This window comes from Prionailurus viverrinus, chromosome B2 (assembly GCF_022837055.1).
Source record: "Prionailurus viverrinus isolate Anna chromosome B2, UM_Priviv_1.0, whole genome shotgun sequence".
Lineage (NCBI taxonomy): Eukaryota > Metazoa > Chordata > Mammalia > Carnivora > Felidae > Prionailurus > Prionailurus viverrinus.
The window spans coordinates 74,981,949-75,000,578 of NC_062565.1; the positions used below are offsets into that span (position 1 = coordinate 74,981,949).

Below are 18,630 nucleotides of genomic sequence, written 5' to 3' on the forward strand. Positions count from 1 at the left end.
CCACGCCCCCCAGCCAATCACGGCGGGGGAGGGGCCGCTGGACCCGCCTCTCCTCCTCGCTGGTAGTGCGCAGCTCGCGCCTGCGGAACTGCGGATCCCGGTTCTGAGAGGGCTTGGGTCTGTTTCCATTGAATGACCGGGAAGGGTGAGGCCCCCGCGGTGGCCCGGGGGTTGGGGCCGAGGGTCGTAGGCCACCAGAGTACTGCGACAGTCCCCGCCTCCAAATTTGGGTTTCGGGGTGGCATTCCTGCGTTCCTGGGAAGCCAGGGTCCCTAGTGGTCCCAGATGGGGGTACCAACCCCGATTGGGGGCCTCTGACAAGGTGGCCTCGGCCATAAGCCCTTTTCCCGCATCCCCTCCTCTATTCTCGGGGTTCATCTCCCAGCCTTTGACTCTGGGAGCCTCCTCGAGTCGCTCCCCCCACCACCCCCGCCACCATCTACCCGCACCAGCTCGCACTAAACACCATCTTATGTATGTACCTGTAAGACTCCCCCTAAGCCTAGGCTCCTCGGGGCAGAGGCCAGGTGGGTCCAAATCGTCCGGAGCGATCTGGGCCGCCCGGGGCTGGTGTGGCTCCCCGAAGAGCCTTAAAGGCCCGCTAGGGAGGGGTTCTTGGCGCTGGGGCCGAGGGGCGGCACCTAGCGTTTGGGGGCCACGGGGCCCCCAAGACCTCGGAGCCAAGGGAGTTGACCACAGCCCCGCCAGCACTGCGGGCCTCCCTGGCCACAGCGCCCAGCTCCGCCTGAGCCTGAGACCTGGGTGGGATTCGGAAACTGGGTTCCTTGCCTTAACCAGAATTCAGGCTTGCAGAGCATCTGCAGGTGTTGTTTGCCAACCACCTGCAACGGAATAATTTGGAACACTTGTTGAAAGTCCAGATTCCCGGATCTGGATCGGAAGCGGGGGTGGGGGTGGGTGGGTAACGGACTGGGAATCTGAATTTTAACGAAGTCTCTGGAGGGATGTCATGCATACTAGATTTGGGGGTCGGGAGATAAAGCGAAGAAAGAGTGTAAGTGTCCCGGTTTGTGCCCCTAGCTGTCGGTGCACAACGTTCCTGCAAGACCGCTTCCAGGGAAAGGGACCTTCCGGAAATTTCTTTGGACGCCGCTGAAATTAAGAAACCTAGTGCCCCTGGGCTTTTCCGGTTTTCCTGGCAGGTGGATTTGGAGGCAACATGTCCGCTTCAATGAAAGAATGCCTGCAGCTTCAGCTGCTAGAGATGGAAATGCTGTTCTCTATGTTTCCTAACCAAGGAGAAGTAAAACTCGAAGATGTAAATGTCCTGACGAATATAAAGAGATATTTGGAAGGAAAAAGGGAGGCGCTGCCACCCAAAATCGAATTTGTGATTACACTCCAGATTGAGGAGCCCAAGGTAGGTATCCTGAGTTGCTTTTATTGTTGCTGGGTGCCCAGCTTTTATTGCAAACACTTGGAAGGAGAGCTTTCTGTCCAGGAAACAAATAGAGAATATTCCAGATTCTTATTTCCTTTACTTGTTTGAAAGTGAAATATGTAAAATATGGGATGCACTGTAAATTGTCTTCAATAAATATCTTGGATTTTACATAAATGCGCACACTTTTTAACAAATATATCTAGTGTTTTTATTAAAAACATCTGCAGTCTCATACTACCATCATTATTTTGTTCACTCGACCAGTTTTTTACCAACCCAACTATTGTAGTATGTACTGTCTTGTAGACATATCATGATTTTGATAAATCTAAATCTTACCTTTAGCAAATCTGGCTTGTAAGGAGTGGATGAATGTTTATTTGGTGACACCATAGCACAGAAAGCAAATACCAGATAGGAAATCTAAATACTAAAAATGAGTTTACCTTCATCTTCTGATCCATTGTCTCCAGTAACATTAGCATAGCGTAGATAACAAGTGGACTAGGCTTTTAAGAACCCCTCTTCTAGCGATTTTCTGTACATCCTTCAGCTCTCATTTCCTCAGACAAGATCTCCTGGTTCCTCAGACTGAATTCTGTCTCCCTGGTTACACATTTCAGCAGATCCTGCACTTTTCCATGCTTCACATTACCCTTGGAATTAAATACTTGTTCTGTGTACTTACTAGTTTAATGTCTCTTTCACTAGGCTCTACTTTTCACAAAGAGCAGAAGTTGTGTCTAGCTCCCTGATACATGGCGAGTGTTCAGTAAATACTGGAATGAATGGATGCTTACATGGAAGGAATAGTGTATATAAAGTACTCGGTAGAGTCTCTGGCACATAGCTGACATTTAACAGTAGCAATAACTATTACATTTATCAAAATCATGCAGTTGCCACTGATAAACCAGCTTAGGTGATTTTACAGTACTTAAATCTATTTGATTTTCATTTTAAGGTGAAAATTGATTTGCAAGTAACCATGCCTCACAGCTACCCCTATGTAGCATTGCAGCTGTTTGGACGGTCTCCTGAGCTTGACAGACAACAGCAACTACTTCTCAACAAAGGTCTCACTTCTTACATAGGGACTTTTGATCCAGGCGAGCTCTGTGTATGTGCAGCAATCCAGTGGTTACAAGACAACAGTGCCTCCTATTTTCTGAACAGAAAGCTCGTTTATGAACCGTCTACACAAGCAAAGCCAGTCAAGAACACATTCCTCCGGATGTGGATCTACAGCCACCACATATATCAGCAGGACCTAAGAAAAAAGATTTTGGATGTTGGGAAAAGGTTAGATGTGACTGGGTTTTGCATGACAGGAAAGCCAGGTATAATCTGTGTGGAGGGCTTCAAGGAGCACTGTGAGGAATTCTGGCACACAATTAGGTATCCCAACTGGAAACACATTTCTTGTAAGCATGCTGAAAGTGTGGAAACGGAAGGAAATGGAGAGGATCTGCGCCTTTTCCATTCTTTTGAAGAATTACTCCTGGAGGCCCATGGTGACTATGGATTAAGGAATGACTATCACATGAATCTGGGCCAATTCTTAGAATTTCTGAAAAAACACAAAAGTGAGCATGTTTTCCAGATATTATTTGGTATTGAAAGTAAAAGTTCAGACTCCTAGGAAGCCATTAAGTGGCCTATGTGTGTAATTTCATCACTTAAGTCGGTATTTTCTGTTAATAAGACCAAAATAAAAGGGCCAGTGGCTGTTTAGTATCATCTGTGAGACACCTAGCTCCAGACTTTTTACCTGGTAATGAGACACAAAGGCCTTTTACCTTTTCACAGTGCAATTGTGATGTTATCTCTATGTTCTTATGTTAACTGAAAACTATTTAACTGCAAGTTAATAAAAACACTTTAACCAATGAAGCTGATGATTAAAGAGGAGTCCAAAGCCCATAATTAGTATCACTAGTCATGTTACAGCTCTGAACCCGTAAATAACATTTTTGTCTTTCATGATACCAGCACACAATGACATACCACATTTTCTTTTCTTATTGGAAGAGTGAATTCTAAGGTTCAAAGCGAGAACAAAGGGCACATGTTTACTACATTTCTTACTTTAAGTTAAACCGCCTATTTGTAGTTTTTTCTTTTAGCAGAACTAGGTCCTAAATGTAATGGCAGAGGAATCAGAGAAATGAAGTCTCAAGGGAAATGAAGATGACACATGATGCTATGTATTCTTTGGCTGTTTTCACCAGCTGATTTATGATACTAAGGAAAAGGATACCAACATTCTTAGTTCTTCCCGACAAAAAAAGATACGGTTTCTTGGCCAGAAAAATGTTCCACAACCAATGGGTACTGGCACCCTTTGCCTGTGTGCCAGTATATACTGCTTTATAGGGCAGGAGTGTTGGGGAGGAGTCGTACAGATGGCTCTGTACTGTCACCTTGGGGAAAAGATCCAAGCTCTGCATTTTGGTGAGAAGTCACTGCCATCTCATCTGAAAATTCCCAGCTTTACCAGCCTTTGTCAAAATGTGACTTTTTTGATGACAGTAACCCCTATTTATGCAGCACTTGCCACGCCGTTTCACTGCAAAGGATTTACCCTCCCCAAGAATTTCTGGGAGTCTCACCTGTGTCAAGAGATGTCCTGAGCTGAGACTCTGCAAATTTCTTTGGCTTCCATGGTCTCTCTTTAGCTACTACTGCCCTTTCTCAGGGACCATTTCATTCTCCTGCTGGTCTCAGGCACCCCACTGATGTCCTGGCCCCTCAGGATGCTAAAGGTGACGTGCCGAGATTTAGTAACGTGGAGGGGAATGAATGCCTCACTCCCTGTTTTGTGATACGTTCTCTTAGATGCCAAACATAGCTGCATGTGCCAGGGAGCTTACAAAATTTTTGATGGAATAGTACGTTCTGGTTTTACTTTCTGTGTGTAGCATGCAGACACATGTCCTTGAACTGGGGCAAGGATATAATGGAACAGCAGACCCTGCACTAAGCTGACTCCCTTGACCTTGAGGCCTTGAAACTGGGCCCACTCTGCCCTGCCTACACTCTTAGCTCAGAATGAGTTTCTTTTCAGGGCACAACTCAGACCTTCAAACCAAGGCTCTCGTCTGTCTTTGCCAGATGATCCAGCTTGCCCATTCATGTTTTAAACCTAGCCTTGGATGTGGGTGGGACCCAAGCAAGAGCCTCACACTTTACCTATATACAAAGGGAAAAAATAGGACTTACATTCCCAAAGGCTCATTTCTCAATCTTTATCAGGACTGAAAACAACATGTATCCCATGTAATCTCCCCAAGACCGTCAATAAAGTATAATTCGTATTTAGAAGTTCTTAGGCCCTAAGCAGATGTGACTCTATTAACTTTTTTTTCTCACATTAGGTGCCTTCCACCTAATCTATGCCTAAACCTCTCATCAATGTTTTTTTTCTATGATTACATTAGAAATAGTGATGGAAAGATAAAGAAGCTTAAAGAACTACAATATGGAACAAAAAATAGATTATTCATATAATTCAATAAACAAAAGGAGTAACTTATGAACTCTTTACTGCTTCTGGAGCTATTTCTGGTGATAATTTTTTCAGAACCTATTTTTACATGCTCAGTATTAGCATGTAGCAATACTTTTTCCTATCAGAAACACTAACAATAGACATTAATTACAGGAAAAGTGTGAGTTTTATAAAAATATATGTATATATATATATAATTCAAAGTTCAGTTTTGTATGTATAGTAGACTGCTAGTTTTCTTTGCTCAACGTGATAGAAACACAGACCACCCTCCTCCCCTAGCACCTCTCCCACATACAGCCCCCACTCCCGAGCACACATACAACACTTACTCCGAGGAACTGCCCTTTCTCTGTATGTTTTGGGAGAAGTGACCGGACTCAAGTCACCCTCTGGCAGCCTTCCAGAGAGATGGTTTTGAGCTCTTGCTGCTTAAATCCATAGTGCCACCTTCATTTCTGGCCTACCGAATGCTCAGTTGTTCAACATCTGCCTTTTTTTTTCTTTAAAGTCACAGAATCAGTCTCTATTGCTTGGAATTTAAGAATCCTGATACTATATACATTATATTTTTTTAACGGTTATCTGAAAAGAATGGTCTTTCTAAATATTGCAGTGTCTTTTTAAAACTTACTGGATTAAATCAGCCTTTCTTCAAGTATGTTCTCTGCTTCTCATTCCTTATTGGTCTATTATGTGTTGGGCTAAGGGCTGAGGACACTTGCATAGTGGATTGAGGAGTGGGCCAGATGAGTTGATGGGCATAATACAGTATCTCTAAACCATCCCTATATTAAATCAGATGTATGTTACCTGTGAATTTGAGTTTCTATATATGACTGTTAAATGCCAACCATCTATTCAGAGAACTTGTGAAGGCCTGAGGGAGTCTATCTGAGGTCTTCACAGAATCCTTGTTCAGGACAATTTTCCTTCATTTGCTTTTATCTCATGTAGCCCAGTAGTAAGTTGAAAGAATAGGTATTTTCAGAAGATGGCATGGTTTGCTAAAAAATCCTTGTTTTATACAGAATCCTGACTTGCCTCAAAACTCTGAGCCCATTGGGTCTCCCTCATAAGGTCTACATGGTAAAACTACTTTCACTGCAGCCTGGACCAGCTAAAGCAGCCTTTTCCTGAGCCCAGTTAAAGCCAGAAGCATTTGGATCAACTCATAAGTGGGTTTGAGCAGTGGACAGAAAATTCAAAGAAGCCCCACAAACACAGAGGGACCTCTTAGTCACAGGTGAGCAAGGCACACAATTAGTTAATCATGGAAGTAAATCCTAACATGCATCAGACATTGGACCTCCACAAACTTGGCTAAGGCGGCAGGCTCTTGTGCTTTCATGAGGTCTTAGCAGCTATTCAGGAAATCCAATGATGCCCATGCTCCAGGTCCTATGAACATATCATCATCAAGGTGTTAGACCAATGTGATGCCCTGTATAATGGTGAGATGATCAAGGTTAAGAGTTATATTCTGGCACAGAGTCAGAGAGTAATGTTGTTTATTGGTAGCACAAACTGCTTCAAGGGCCCTCTACTTACTAGAATATAGGAAAAACAAAAAAGCATTGGCCTGATCAGTAGCTACTCACTGATCTGCTCCAAGAAAGAGAACTTGTCTGTCAGCTGCAGTTGGAATCACCATCTGATTAAGTTAGGGTGATCCAAAGATCATAGTCAAGATGTGATTAAGAATCACATCTTTTAGGGGCGCCTGGGTGGCGCAGTCGGTTAAGCGTCCGACTTCAGCCAGGTCACGATCTCGCGGTCTGTGAGTTCGAGCCCCGCGTCAGGCTCTGGGCTGATGGCTCAGAGCCTGGAGCCTGTTTCCGATTCTCTGTCTCCCTCTCTCTCTGCCCCTCCCCCATTCATGCTCTGTCTCTCTCTGTCCCAAAAATAAATAAACGTTGAAAAAAAAATTTTTTAAGACTCACATCTTTTAAAGCTTTTAAAGCTTCCTTTAAAGCTTTTGATGGTGGGACTTACCTCTGCAAATCAATGGGTACTTCCTGCCAGAATAACCCTTTTTTGTGTGTTATCAGGGATCCAATGTGGTGATAGATGATGAAGAAATCAATTCTAACTCTTCATTAAGAAAATGACTAGAGGGTGGATTTGTTCCTACATACACTTAGTCCTAAGGGTACACTTAGTCTTATAGACCGCAATAATTTCTGAGACCCTAGAAATTTGTATTCGTTCAGAGTTCTGTTGCCAGGTGATTTCCAGAAGGCCTACTAGTCTCCTTTCTGCAATGAATTGTTATTCTAGTAAATGGAAACTCAAAGAAAGATTCTGGATATTACAGAGTTCATCACCTTAGGGCCTTTCATCCCTATCTATGCATGACAATTTCGTGAACGCCTTGACACTCTATATTGGTGGCTCTAGTCAAGTTTTTCATACTGTTGCTGTTACACATACCAAGTAGGGCCTACACTGAGTTGCCCATATATTTGGTCCAAAGTCCAGGTAATATTTAGCTGCTATACACTGGTGTGTTTATATTAGTTGTATTATACACTGGCACTCATTTTTCTTGGTCAGTATCTGTGCTGTCCTAATTAGATTTTTCAACATCATTTCAGGCTATGAGGCCCAATGATTTACCAGCCACCACCAAAGATTTTGGTAGGCCAAACTACGATGATTACAGTGAACCAGCTTCCTATTATGATACTGTTTCCGTTGTGTCTCTAGTTGTTAATTGCTGCAAAGTGCTGCTATCCAGCCTCTATCAACCCCAAGATTCTGATGTCTCCATTAAAATAGGGAGCCCATTTATAACCATAGAATTTCCCACAAGTCTTCCCAGTTTACAGAGAATAGTCATTAAAATTCCTCAGGAAAATGTTGAATCCAATAATACATTAAAAGGATCATACACCACGAACAAGTGGGATTTATTCAAGGGATGCAAGGATGGTTCAAAATCAGCAAATCAGTCAATGTGACATACCACATTAACAAAATTAAGGACAAAAATCATATGATCATCTCAGCAGATGCAGCACTTGACAAAATTCAACATCCATTTATAATAAAAACTCTCAACAAAGTGTGTATAGAGGTAATGTACCACACAACATAAAAGCCACATATGACAAGCCCACAGCTAATATTATACTCAATGGCGAAAAGCCGAAAACTCTTCCTCTAAATGAGGAACAAGGCAAAAATGCCCATTCTCCCCACTTTTAGTCAACATAGAATTGGAAGTCCTAGCCAGAGCAATTAGGCAATCAATCAATCAATCAATCAATCAATAATAAAAGGCTTCCATGTTGGAAAGAAAGAAGTAAAACTGTCTCTATTTTAGATGACATGTTACTATATAGAGAAAACCCTAACTACCAATATTGTTAGAACTAATAAATGAATTCAGTAAAGCTGTAGGATACAAAATCAACATACAAAAATCTGTTGCATTTTTATACACTAATAACAAACCATCAGAAAGAAAAATTAATTCCATTTACACCAAATAAACAACCTAGAAATAAATTTAACCAAGAAAGTGAAAGAACTCTACACTGAAAGCTGTAAGATGCTAATGAAAGAAACTGAAGACAACAAAAATAAGTGGAAAGATATCCCATGCTCATGCACTGGAAAAATTAATATTGTTAAAATGTCCATACCACCCAAAGCAAACTACAGACTCAATTCAATCCTTATAAAAAATTCCAATGGCATTTTTCACAGAAATGGAGCAAACAATCCTAAAATTTGCATAGAACCACAAAAGAATCTAAATAGTCAAAGCAGTCTTGAGAAAGAAGAACAAAGCTGGAAGAATCACACTCCCTGATTTCAAACTACATCACAAAGTCATAATGATCAAAATAGCATGGCACTGACATAAAAAGACACATAGATCAATAGAACACAATATCCCAGAAGTAAACCCATGCATATATAGTCAATTAATTTACAACAAAGTACCAAGAATATACAATAGGGAAAGAACAGTCTTTCAATATCAATGTTGGAAAAACTGGAAAGCCACATGCAAAAGAATGAAACTCGGTGCCTATCTTATACCATTCACAAAAACTAACTCAAAATGGATTAAAGATGTGAATGAAAAACGTGAAACCATAAAATTTGTAAGAGAAAGTATAGGCGGTAAGCATCTTGATGTCTGTTTCAGTGATGAAATTTTGTATATGACACCAGAAGCAAAGGCAAGAAAAGTAAAAATAAGCAACTGAGACTACATCAAAACTGAAAAGCTTCTACACAAAGAAACCAACAAAATGAAAAGCAACTTGGGGTGCCTGGGTGGCTCAGTTGGTTAAGCATCAGACTTCGGCTCAGGTCATGATCTCACAGTTCATGGGTTTGAGCCCCAACTCGGGCTGTGTGCTGACAGCCCAGAGCCTGCAGCCTGCTTCAAATTCTGTCTCCCTCTCTATGCCCCTCCCCCACTCTCTGTCTTTCAAAAATAAGTAAACATTAAAAAAATTTTTTTAAAGAAAAAGCAACCTACTGAATGGGAGGAAATATTTGCAAATCATATATTTGATAAGAGGTTAATGTCCAAAATATATAAAGAACTCATAAAACTCAATAGAAAAAAACCCAACTAAAACATAGGCAGAGGATCCGAATAGGCATTTTTACAAAGACATACAGATGGCAAACAGACACATGAAAAGATGTTCATCATTAATCATCAAGGAAACGCAAATGAAAACCACTGTGAGATATTACATCACGCCTGGTAGAATGGCTGTTATCAAAAAGAAATGTGTTGATGAGAATGTGGAGAAAAGGGAACACTTTGGGACTCTTGGTAGGAAGGTAAATTGGCAAAACTACTATGGAAAACTGTATGGAGATTGCTCAAAAAATTAAAAATATAAATATCATATGATCCAGTAATTTCAGTTTTGGGTATTTACCCCCCCAAAAAATGAAAATGCTGATTTGAAAAGATATCTGCACATCCATGTTTGTTGCAACATTATTTTCAATAGCCAAGACATGGAAATAAGCTAAGTGTGCAATAGCAGGTGAATGGATAAAAAAGAAAATGTAATGTGTGTGTGTATACATAGTCCAGTCATAAAAAAAATAAAAGCTTGCCATTTGTGACAACATGGATGGACCTTGTGGGCATTATGCTAAGTGAAATAAGTCAGAGAAAAACAAATACTGTGTGATCTCTATTATATGCGGAGTCTACATAAAAGGGGATGTTATGTACAGCATGGTGACTATACTTAATAATACTCTATTGCATACTTGGAAGTTGCTGAGAGTAAATTTTAAAAGTTCTCATCACAAGAACAAAATTTGGTGATGGATGTTAGACTTACTGTGATTATTTCCAAATGTATGTAAATATCTAATCATGCTGTATATGTGAAGCTAATATAATGTTAATTCCACCCCACCTTAAAAAAATGCTTTTCATGGATGCTGCTATTCCCATCACCAATGTATTTCTCAAGGTTTTAGTGAAAGGGGGGTCAGTAACAAGGTCTTCTTGGGAGACTTAGGAGATCACTAGGATAAAGATGGTCTGGTTGCACATGACAAATCCACTCCAACATTCCTATCATTGAAATCTTTGAATTCCTTTATATTATTTCAGGAAATATTTGCATTCTCAGTTTCATTTAATTTCATCATTAAGTCCGTATTTCAGTCAACTAACCGAACCAAGTAGAATGACTTTCAGCTGCTCAAGGCAGCACACCAAATCCAAAATCTGTGGCAGGTACATTCCTATCAGTCAATTCTATCCAATCCAAAAGCGCACTTCTCCTTTCTCAGTACATTTTCAGAATCCCATATTTTCTCTTGGGGTTTTGCCAATATAAATAAGCAAAGTCTAGAATTCTTTTGGTGGGAGTCTTCTTCTCCTGGGTTTCCCTTTCTACTGTATCCAACACAGCTCCTCTCTGGAATCTGATATTAAGAATGTGCAGGTCATGAGAAGTAATGCGGGAAGAGCAGAAGGTAAACTGAGGAGATCACAAAATCTTCAAGCAAGGCAGTAATAACCTTGTTAGGCAGGAAGAGCTCCCACGTTGATTAGCAAGGGAGGACAAGTCAGTTCTTACAGTTTGCCTAGGGGTTGAGGGGTTTCCTGGGACACAGAACTTACAGTATTCAAACCTGGGTTATTGTTCACAGTAGCTTAGGGTATCACATGTCTTCCAAATCCCCCTACCCACAGATCCCCATTCCAAATCAAGGTCCTACTGTTTCTGATCAATACTCTTAAGTACAAGGTCTGGTGAAGCTGTGAGTGCAACTCCTCGTATAAGTTGGCAACGAGTAGGATTAAGTATGATCTTGTTTTCAGTTATTTCAGCCTTTAAGCTAGTAAGACAGAAAAGATTCTTTTGGCAACAACCTAAGCATTGCCTTGAGCTGAGAATTTAATCCTTTGAGCCTCAATGATCTCTTTCTTTATGAACCCATCTCTGTAGAAGCAACCATCCTATCCCACAGTTCCTGGATTTCTTCGTCCTTTACAGTGTTTTATGGCAGGAGCCATTTGTCAGCCCAAACCTCCCCATCCTTAGATAATGCGTTCCATCCATTTTTTACCTCCTGTTTGGGTTCTTGAGGTCCCAAAGATACTTTGCTATATTAATTTTTATTGACATTATATTTTTACAATTTATATTTAGGTCTTCAAGCCATCTAAGCTCCCCTTTTTTAAATGATGTACAGTAGGATTCTAGTTTTAATTTTCTCCACATAGTAGGTCAGCTTTCCCAATCCTCTTACTAAACACCTTATTCTTTTTATCTGTTGATTTTTGTGCTATCTTTGTAATTCATATATTCAGGGGGTCTGTGAGCTTCCATGACTTGGATGCATATGAAAATATCTAGATTTTGGAGGTTAGTATAAGATAAAGCGTTTCATTAATATTTTTATATGGATTACATATTGAAACGATAATCTGGAGATGTCAGTTTAAATAAAATTAACATGGATTCCACCTATATTTTCTTTATATGAGGCCACTAGAAATTACATAGGTGGCTCACTTCCTTTGTCTATTGTACAGTGGTATTCTAGACTGCACTCTAGCAAAAAGAGAGCAGACTATGAAGCAAGATAAACACGGATTTAGAGCCCACCTCCTTGACTTATTAGCTCTGTGGACTTGGTAAGCCACTTAAAATACCTACTTCATAGGAACTTGTGAGGACTACATTAATTGATCTATACAGAATACTTGAAACCTAGTAAGTAATCATCCAATGCTTGTTTTATTATCTTTCTCCGAGGATAAGGAAGTCGCTCATTTATTATAGTATAGAGCAAATATGGCTACACATGTATTAAATGAAGTTCATATTGAAATTAGCTATGAGAATATTTTTAAAATTCATATACTGTCACATGACTGCCAAGGCCCAGCATTATCATTTTAAAATGTAACAATATTTTAAGAGAAAAAGACAATCATAATTTTATTCATTCACTTTTTCTACACTTTAATAAATCTTTTGCATAGGTAAATACATTTAGTTAGAGTTGCAAGACAACATGGAAACAGACAAGAAATAAGCATTCTGGATCTTTTCAAAGTGACTATATTGAGGAAACTCTTGACTAAATGTTACTTTCAGAAATAACCGCACCCTGTCTATTCACACCTGAAACTATCTGTATAATCTTCAACCTTCAATAAAGTCATTGTACAGTATAGTTTATCTTGAACATCTTCTTATACTTTTTAAAAGCATTATTTCAAGAACAGAAATTCTCCAAATAATCCTACAAATAAATAGCAAATGTTATTGCACCTGAGCTTAAGAATTTAAAATGGTTTCCATTGGTTCAGTTATTAATTTCTAAAGTAAAACTTGAAGTTAACAATTTCTGGGCTATAAGTACTGACAGTAATTAGAATATCTTAATACCTGATGTAAAGATAGTTTCTGATACTGGGGAATTGGGTTACAAAATTTCCTCCATACTCAGAGTAAAGTGAGTTTATTGTAACACAGTGAGCTCTAATTACCTGAGCTAATCAAGGAAACACGAGGGCAGGTCACTTAAGTGAGAACCCAGCTTGTCTGGGAACCACACTCTTGCCCCTGACTCCAGAGATCTTTGTCCTAAGAGGTCAGCTTCACAGGCAGCCCTTTCTCAAGGATATTACCTACTCTCTTTCAGCTCTTTCTGTGGCTCAGGCTATGCTGAACTGAAGGTACCAACTTCTGGACAGGCACCACAGTCTGCAAATGTTCAGCAGCAATAGTGTGAAGGATAGGGCATTCAGTCAGGGGAGGAAGAAAAGTGCTTCTAGAAGAGATATCTGACTGAGAACCAAAATGATAAGAAGATGTAACAATGGGGAAAGAATATTAAAATCTAAGGCTGCACAAGGCATTGTAAACAGCAATGATCTTTCTTAGAAATGTTAGAGTTCAGTTGCACTAGAAGAACTAATATAATGTAGGACTGGAATAAAAATACCTGAGAAGTTATTTTTCTCTAGGCAATGAAGTAAGTATTGTTTCTGCTTTTAGCAAAAATTCATCTATGCCTAAATTCATTTCTATCTTTATTAAAAAGAAAAAAGAGTAGATTTTTAGCAAAATGGTCAACAAAACGATTATGGATTTTAATGTTGAGCATATCAATTTATTACTAATTTTGGTCTTTCCATTAGTTCCCTATATAAAAATGGTGTGTTTCTCAGTAGTAGGTACAATAGCTTTTTAAGAGAACTTGGGCAAAATAATTAAGAGAGAAACCATAAATAATGAGAAAGTAAATGAAGCAAAATTGTCTAGTGTGATGTTTACCCCAAAGTATATTAATATTCTTCCATGAATTTTTATAGTTAAAGTAAAATTATCCTAGTCTAGAATATTACGAGTAATTAGAAAAGATTCCAATCTTTAAAAATTATGAGAGACTTTAAGATCTCATTAATGGAATTAGAAATGTCAGTAATTATGCTACTGGTCAAGTTTGGTCTGTATTTTCTGGGCCTCTTCAGGCCAAGAATAACAATCAGGTAGAATCTGGTCATAATCAGTGCTATACATCTGAGAGCGGACAAATGCTTCCTTGTTTTGGGGTTCAGGATAAACTGTGGCTGTCTTTTCTTGGTAAGCATCTTTCACAATCTAGGAATAAAAAAAGAATATTAATTATTTTAATGAATAGAGTTGATGGTGAGCACATGTCAGTTTTCATCTGTTTCAAAAAATTAATTTATGTCTTGGTCGTTTACAAAAAATTAAGTTACATTATAATAAAAGCACACATACACAAAGAAGATAGAAAAGGAAAATGCAATTATAAATCACATAGCAGGAGGAGAACAGGACATCGCCAACAACGGAAAGTGTGAAGAATAGAGATTTATCAAAAGTGTGATCATAACAGGATTTCACAGATAATCCAGTGGTGAAAGTTTTGACATGACCTGAATGGTAACTAACTTGAACTAAATACCTTAGTATTCCTGCTAAGTTTGAACTCAGATAGCATGCGGTATCCACAATCCCTGTCCTGACCACAGCCTCCTACAAAATTTCCTTATTTATCCCTGTTCACCTAATCTGCTGGACTCCACAGTCAGTTATAATGCCCCTCCCCAGTATCACAGAATCTCCTGTCTCCCTGTCTTGCTGTCACACTCCCCACTCTAGTTCCTGGTCTGGGCAACTCTCAGTGCTGGCTTTCCCCTTTCATGGCTGCCTCCAGCGATGTCATACTTTTCCTAACCTTACCTAGGTTGATGTGGTTGCATATTATGTTTTTATCCTTTTCTTTAACAAACAAACACCCTTTGTCTCCCAGTTCCCACAAGGCAATTTCAAACCTTCCTCTGTCGTAACTGCATTTGACTCATTACTGTACTGAGAACATTCCAGCTACTCAACGAAAACAGTCTCAATTTCCCCTTCCATCAACTCAAGTGAACTCCTCTACATCTTCAAACATTCTCTCTCCCCTTACTTTGTGAAGAATGGATTCTCCCACTTGTCAAAATTAATCACTCTATACGTACTCTTTAATTCACTCCAGTTGTAAAAAAAAGCAATCGCTAGGAGCTATCTGTATAATAGAGTTATTTGGATAAGTCTGATTTTGAAGAAGATTGGAATGATTAAGTATTTCTTCTCAATGAAAAATTACGCATTGTGAAAAATTATGGTTACAAAGACTGTGCCATATTATGGAGAAATATTCATGAAAAACACACAGAACAAATGTATATACCATGATTATGACAATATTAGCAAAGACAGCAAGCAAATGAAAAAAAGACTGGAGGCAAACACACCAAAATAATAAAACTGCTTATGTTAGAAAAATAGAGTATTGGATAGTTTCTTCTGTATTTCCCAAAGTGCCTATAATGTATTATTACTAGTTAACAGCTTTTTTGAGGTATAATTGACTGATTGCAAAATCCCAACATTTTAAGTGCACAATGAAATTATTTTTGTCAATTCGCAGAGTTGTGCAACTGTTACCGAATCCACTTTTAGAACATTTCCATCACCCCAGAAGACCCCTTGTGCCTGTTTGCAATAGTTGTACTACTTTTATAACAAAACACATTATTTCATTCCTGACACAGACTGTGTGAAAGTTCACTCCTCTTTCTGGTCCCAGGACACACTCGCTGTATCAGAGACCACCCCCCCCCCCAAATGAAGCCTCCACCCTCAATGCTAGAGTCTGCAAGAGCAGTTTGTTCTCTTTTGCTTTCCCAATTCTCCCCAGTAACTTCTGTGCTACTGAAATTGCTTTTGTTCAAGGTCCTGCTAACTCTGTACATACTAAAAGTTCACCTGTTTTTCTCACCAGGATATCGCTCTTCCACCCCCATCCTGACACTGTGTCCTGTCTAATTTCTGACATGTTGCTCAGTTCTGAGTCTCATCTTAAAGTCCTAACTTCCCTTCACTGGCTTCTTACCTCTGTGTTCTGGACAGAGTAACAAACCATCTTCCATCCTTAGTTCTCACCTGCTATACTTGCTGTCCTGGTAGCTACAAAAACTCCTGGCATTTCCCCCATTACCACATGGAAAATAGTTCCCACATCTTTATATTTAGTGTCTCTTTAAGTTTCAACCATTTCTATCAACTTGCTGGAGTTGTATGAATTCTATGTGAATGTGCCCTGAAACTTCAAACTTGCAGGTCACTTACACTATCTTCCTCCCTCAACTTGATTCTTTGTTCTGATTTCCCAGTTTCTGTCTCAGCACTTGATTTTCCCATGATTCTAGGTAGAATATCCGAGTCTTTATGAACTTCCCTGAGGTCCTCTGCTTTTGTACTTTCTCCTCTAATCATAAGCTAACACCTTTTCATTTATGTTTATTTTTGAGAGGAGAAAGACAGGGTGAGAGCAGGGGAGGGGCGGAGAGACAGCGAGATGCAGAATCCAAAGCAGGCTCCAGGCTCTGAGCTGTCAGCACAAAGCCCAATGTGGGACTTGAACTCACGAACCTTGAGATCATGACCTGAGCTGAAGTCAGATGCTTAACTGACACCAGGCGCCCAGGCGCCCCAACACCTTTTCGTTTAAATCTTCACAATGAATTTAACATAATAATGTGCTGTTCGGTGTATTAACAATTCAAATTAGTTAAAAACTAGGAGATATAAAATAGTAGAAGATAAAAAGATACTCTTTCATGAATAGGTAATCAAGCAGATTATCTAAAGTTTTTTTGAAGGATTACTTGGGTTTTGAAGCATATGCCCTCAATCAATAAGGCATATAATGATACATGAATCCTAAATATGGTACTGTTTTGGTAAATTTGCTAATAGTCTTTATTTTCAACCAAAAAACAATATTTCCCCTGAGGGGATACTTGGCAATGTCTGGAGACATTTTCGGTTGTCATAACTGGGCAGAGGCTGCTGACATCTGGTGGGTAAAGGCCAGGTATGCTTAGCCTTCTATAATGCCAAGATAACCCCCACAACCAAGAGTTATCCAGCCAATATGTGCACAGTGCTGCGGCTGAGAAACCCTAGTTTACATCTGTAACATATAAACATAACCATTATGGGCTGACCTATGTCACCCAAAATTCATATGCACTAACCCCCAGTGCCTCAGAGTGTGATAATGTTTGGAGACAGGGACTTTAAAGAAGTAATTAAGTTAAAAACGAGGCTGTTTGGGTGGGCCCTAATCCAAACTGACTAGTGTTCTTATGAGAAGGGCAAATATGGACACCCCAGGAGAGCCAAGGATGTTTGTGCACAAAGAAAAGACCACGTGAGGACCACAGTGAGAAAGCAGTCATCTACAAGCTAAGGAAGGAGCCCTCCAAGGAAATCAGGCCTTCTACCCCTTAATCTTAGATTTCCAGCCCCCAGAACTGTGAGAAATAGATTTCTGTTTGAGCCACCCAGTCTGTGGTATTTTGTTACAGCAGCCCTAAGAGGCTAATATAATTATATTGTAAAAAAAGTCAATTTTTCTCTCATCTTAATTACAGAAAATTTCTCTGTCTTTAGGTTCTTCTTGGCTAATTGTTTCATTAGCTCATCTGCCACCCCAACAGCTTTGAGTTCCTTGCCCTCATTGTTTAGCCCTCTGCCCAATATTATCAATTGTGATCTTTAAGATGCTATACATCATAGAAACATAGACAAGTGATTCAAATGATTCTAAATGTTACTCTACCGTATCTGCAATATTTTGGTGACAACACAACTGAAATATGGAAAACAATAAGTTAAAAAAGGTGAAATAGGAGAAACCTAACTGAAAGGGAATCCTACTAACTTATTTAGATTATGGGACAGATAAAGAATGATAGGGAAATCAATGATTCACCCCAATTCTTCCATTCCTAGGGATGAAGTGTAGTTCCTAAGCTCTGCTAAAGCACTGTGTCTCATTTCTCTGACTTCTGACAAAATAAGTTGATACAGATATACATTTCAAGGAAGTGAAGTGATTTTTAGTGGCTAAAAATGCATATTTAGCAATAGAAGGAATTAAAAATAATAAGACTTGAAAAAGAGTGGTTTTACCTTTGCTGCAATTTTCAGAGAAACATCTCTAATGGTGTCCAAAGGAGGATAAAGCCGGCCCTCTTCCAAGTGTTTATCTGATACTTGCTGGGCTATAACCTTTCAAAATAAGAAAGACAAATATGTTTTTACTTCACACCATACAATGTGATGGTTATGAGGATACCTAGGTGAATGATCACATATGGTCATATATGGAAGCAGGGCACATTAATGTGATCACCTAATTTTGTCTTTCCCTTTGTCGATGGGAAAACTGAGTCCAGAAGACTTGGTGACTGGTGGGATCCCACCATTAGTAAAGATGGGAACAGAATCTGCACTGCCTCTTACTCCAGTTCCTTTTCTACTGTGCCATGAAATGCTGGCAGCTTTTCCATCCGATGTGCCTGAGGAACAGGGGAGAGAGGGGCGAGGAAGGCAGAGGAGGATGACAGAAGTGATGGACAAGGACCCTGAGAGTACAGGAGGGAAGGGATCCAAGGCTGATCACACTGCTTCTCCTAGCTCACATATTCTGGCACAAGAGGTACAGCACGGGACTGAGGGAGCCACTTTGGAGTCACATTGCAAGTAGGGTTTCAATTTATCCAGATTCTGGATTCTCTGAATCACCTAACTGGTCTCAGCATTTGTTGTTCCCAGACCATTCCCCATTTCTAAATTAAAAGACATATACTTAAGAATTTGCTAAG

General features: G+C 39.7%; 2 protein-coding genes across 5 annotated transcripts in view; one reads left to right on the forward strand and one right to left on the reverse strand.

Moving 5' to 3' along the window:
- The first annotated feature begins 5 nt into the window (after window positions 1-5).
- On the forward strand, window positions 6-3,054 carry RWDD2A (RWD domain containing 2A). Of its 4 annotated transcripts, none has more exons than XM_047858827.1 (3): window positions 6-62; window positions 1,042-1,381; window positions 2,370-3,054. In XM_047858827.1, exons 2-3 carry the CDS (start codon window positions 1,181-1,183, stop codon window positions 3,045-3,047), a joined length of 879 nt encoding a protein of 292 aa, XP_047714783.1. In that variant the 5' UTR covers window positions 6-62; window positions 1,042-1,180; the 3' UTR covers window positions 3,048-3,054. The 4 variants fall into 4 exon arrangements, with proteins under 4 accessions (XP_047714783.1, XP_047714781.1, XP_047714780.1 ...); XM_047858825.1 differs by having other exon boundaries at window positions 23-117; XM_047858824.1 differs by having other exon boundaries at window positions 59-145.
- A 9,319-nt stretch (window positions 3,055-12,373) lies between these two features.
- ME1 (malic enzyme 1) overlaps window positions 12,374-18,630 on the reverse strand; it is a 189,591-nt gene continuing 183,334 nt past the window's right edge. The window contains exons 13-14 of the mRNA XM_047858812.1: window positions 17,936-18,034; window positions 12,374-14,041 (exon numbers count right to left, since the gene is read on the reverse strand). Coding sequence (XP_047714768.1) covers window positions 13,871-14,041; window positions 17,936-18,034 — 270 coding nt within the window. The 3' untranslated portion in view covers window positions 12,374-13,870. The remainder of the gene's footprint in view (window positions 14,042-17,935; window positions 18,035-18,630) is intronic.

What these genes read in the sequence shown, in the direction of transcription:
- RWDD2A (XM_047858827.1), top strand. Translation starts at nt 1,181, where the DNA reads ATGTCCGCTTCAATGAAAGAATGCCTGCAGCTTCAGCTGCTAGAGATG. An exon ending in TCCAGATTGAGGAGCCCAAG is followed by an intron (nt 1,382 to 2,369) that starts GTAGGTATCCTG and finishes TTTCATTTTAAG; the next exon opens with GTGAAAATTGATTTGCAAGT.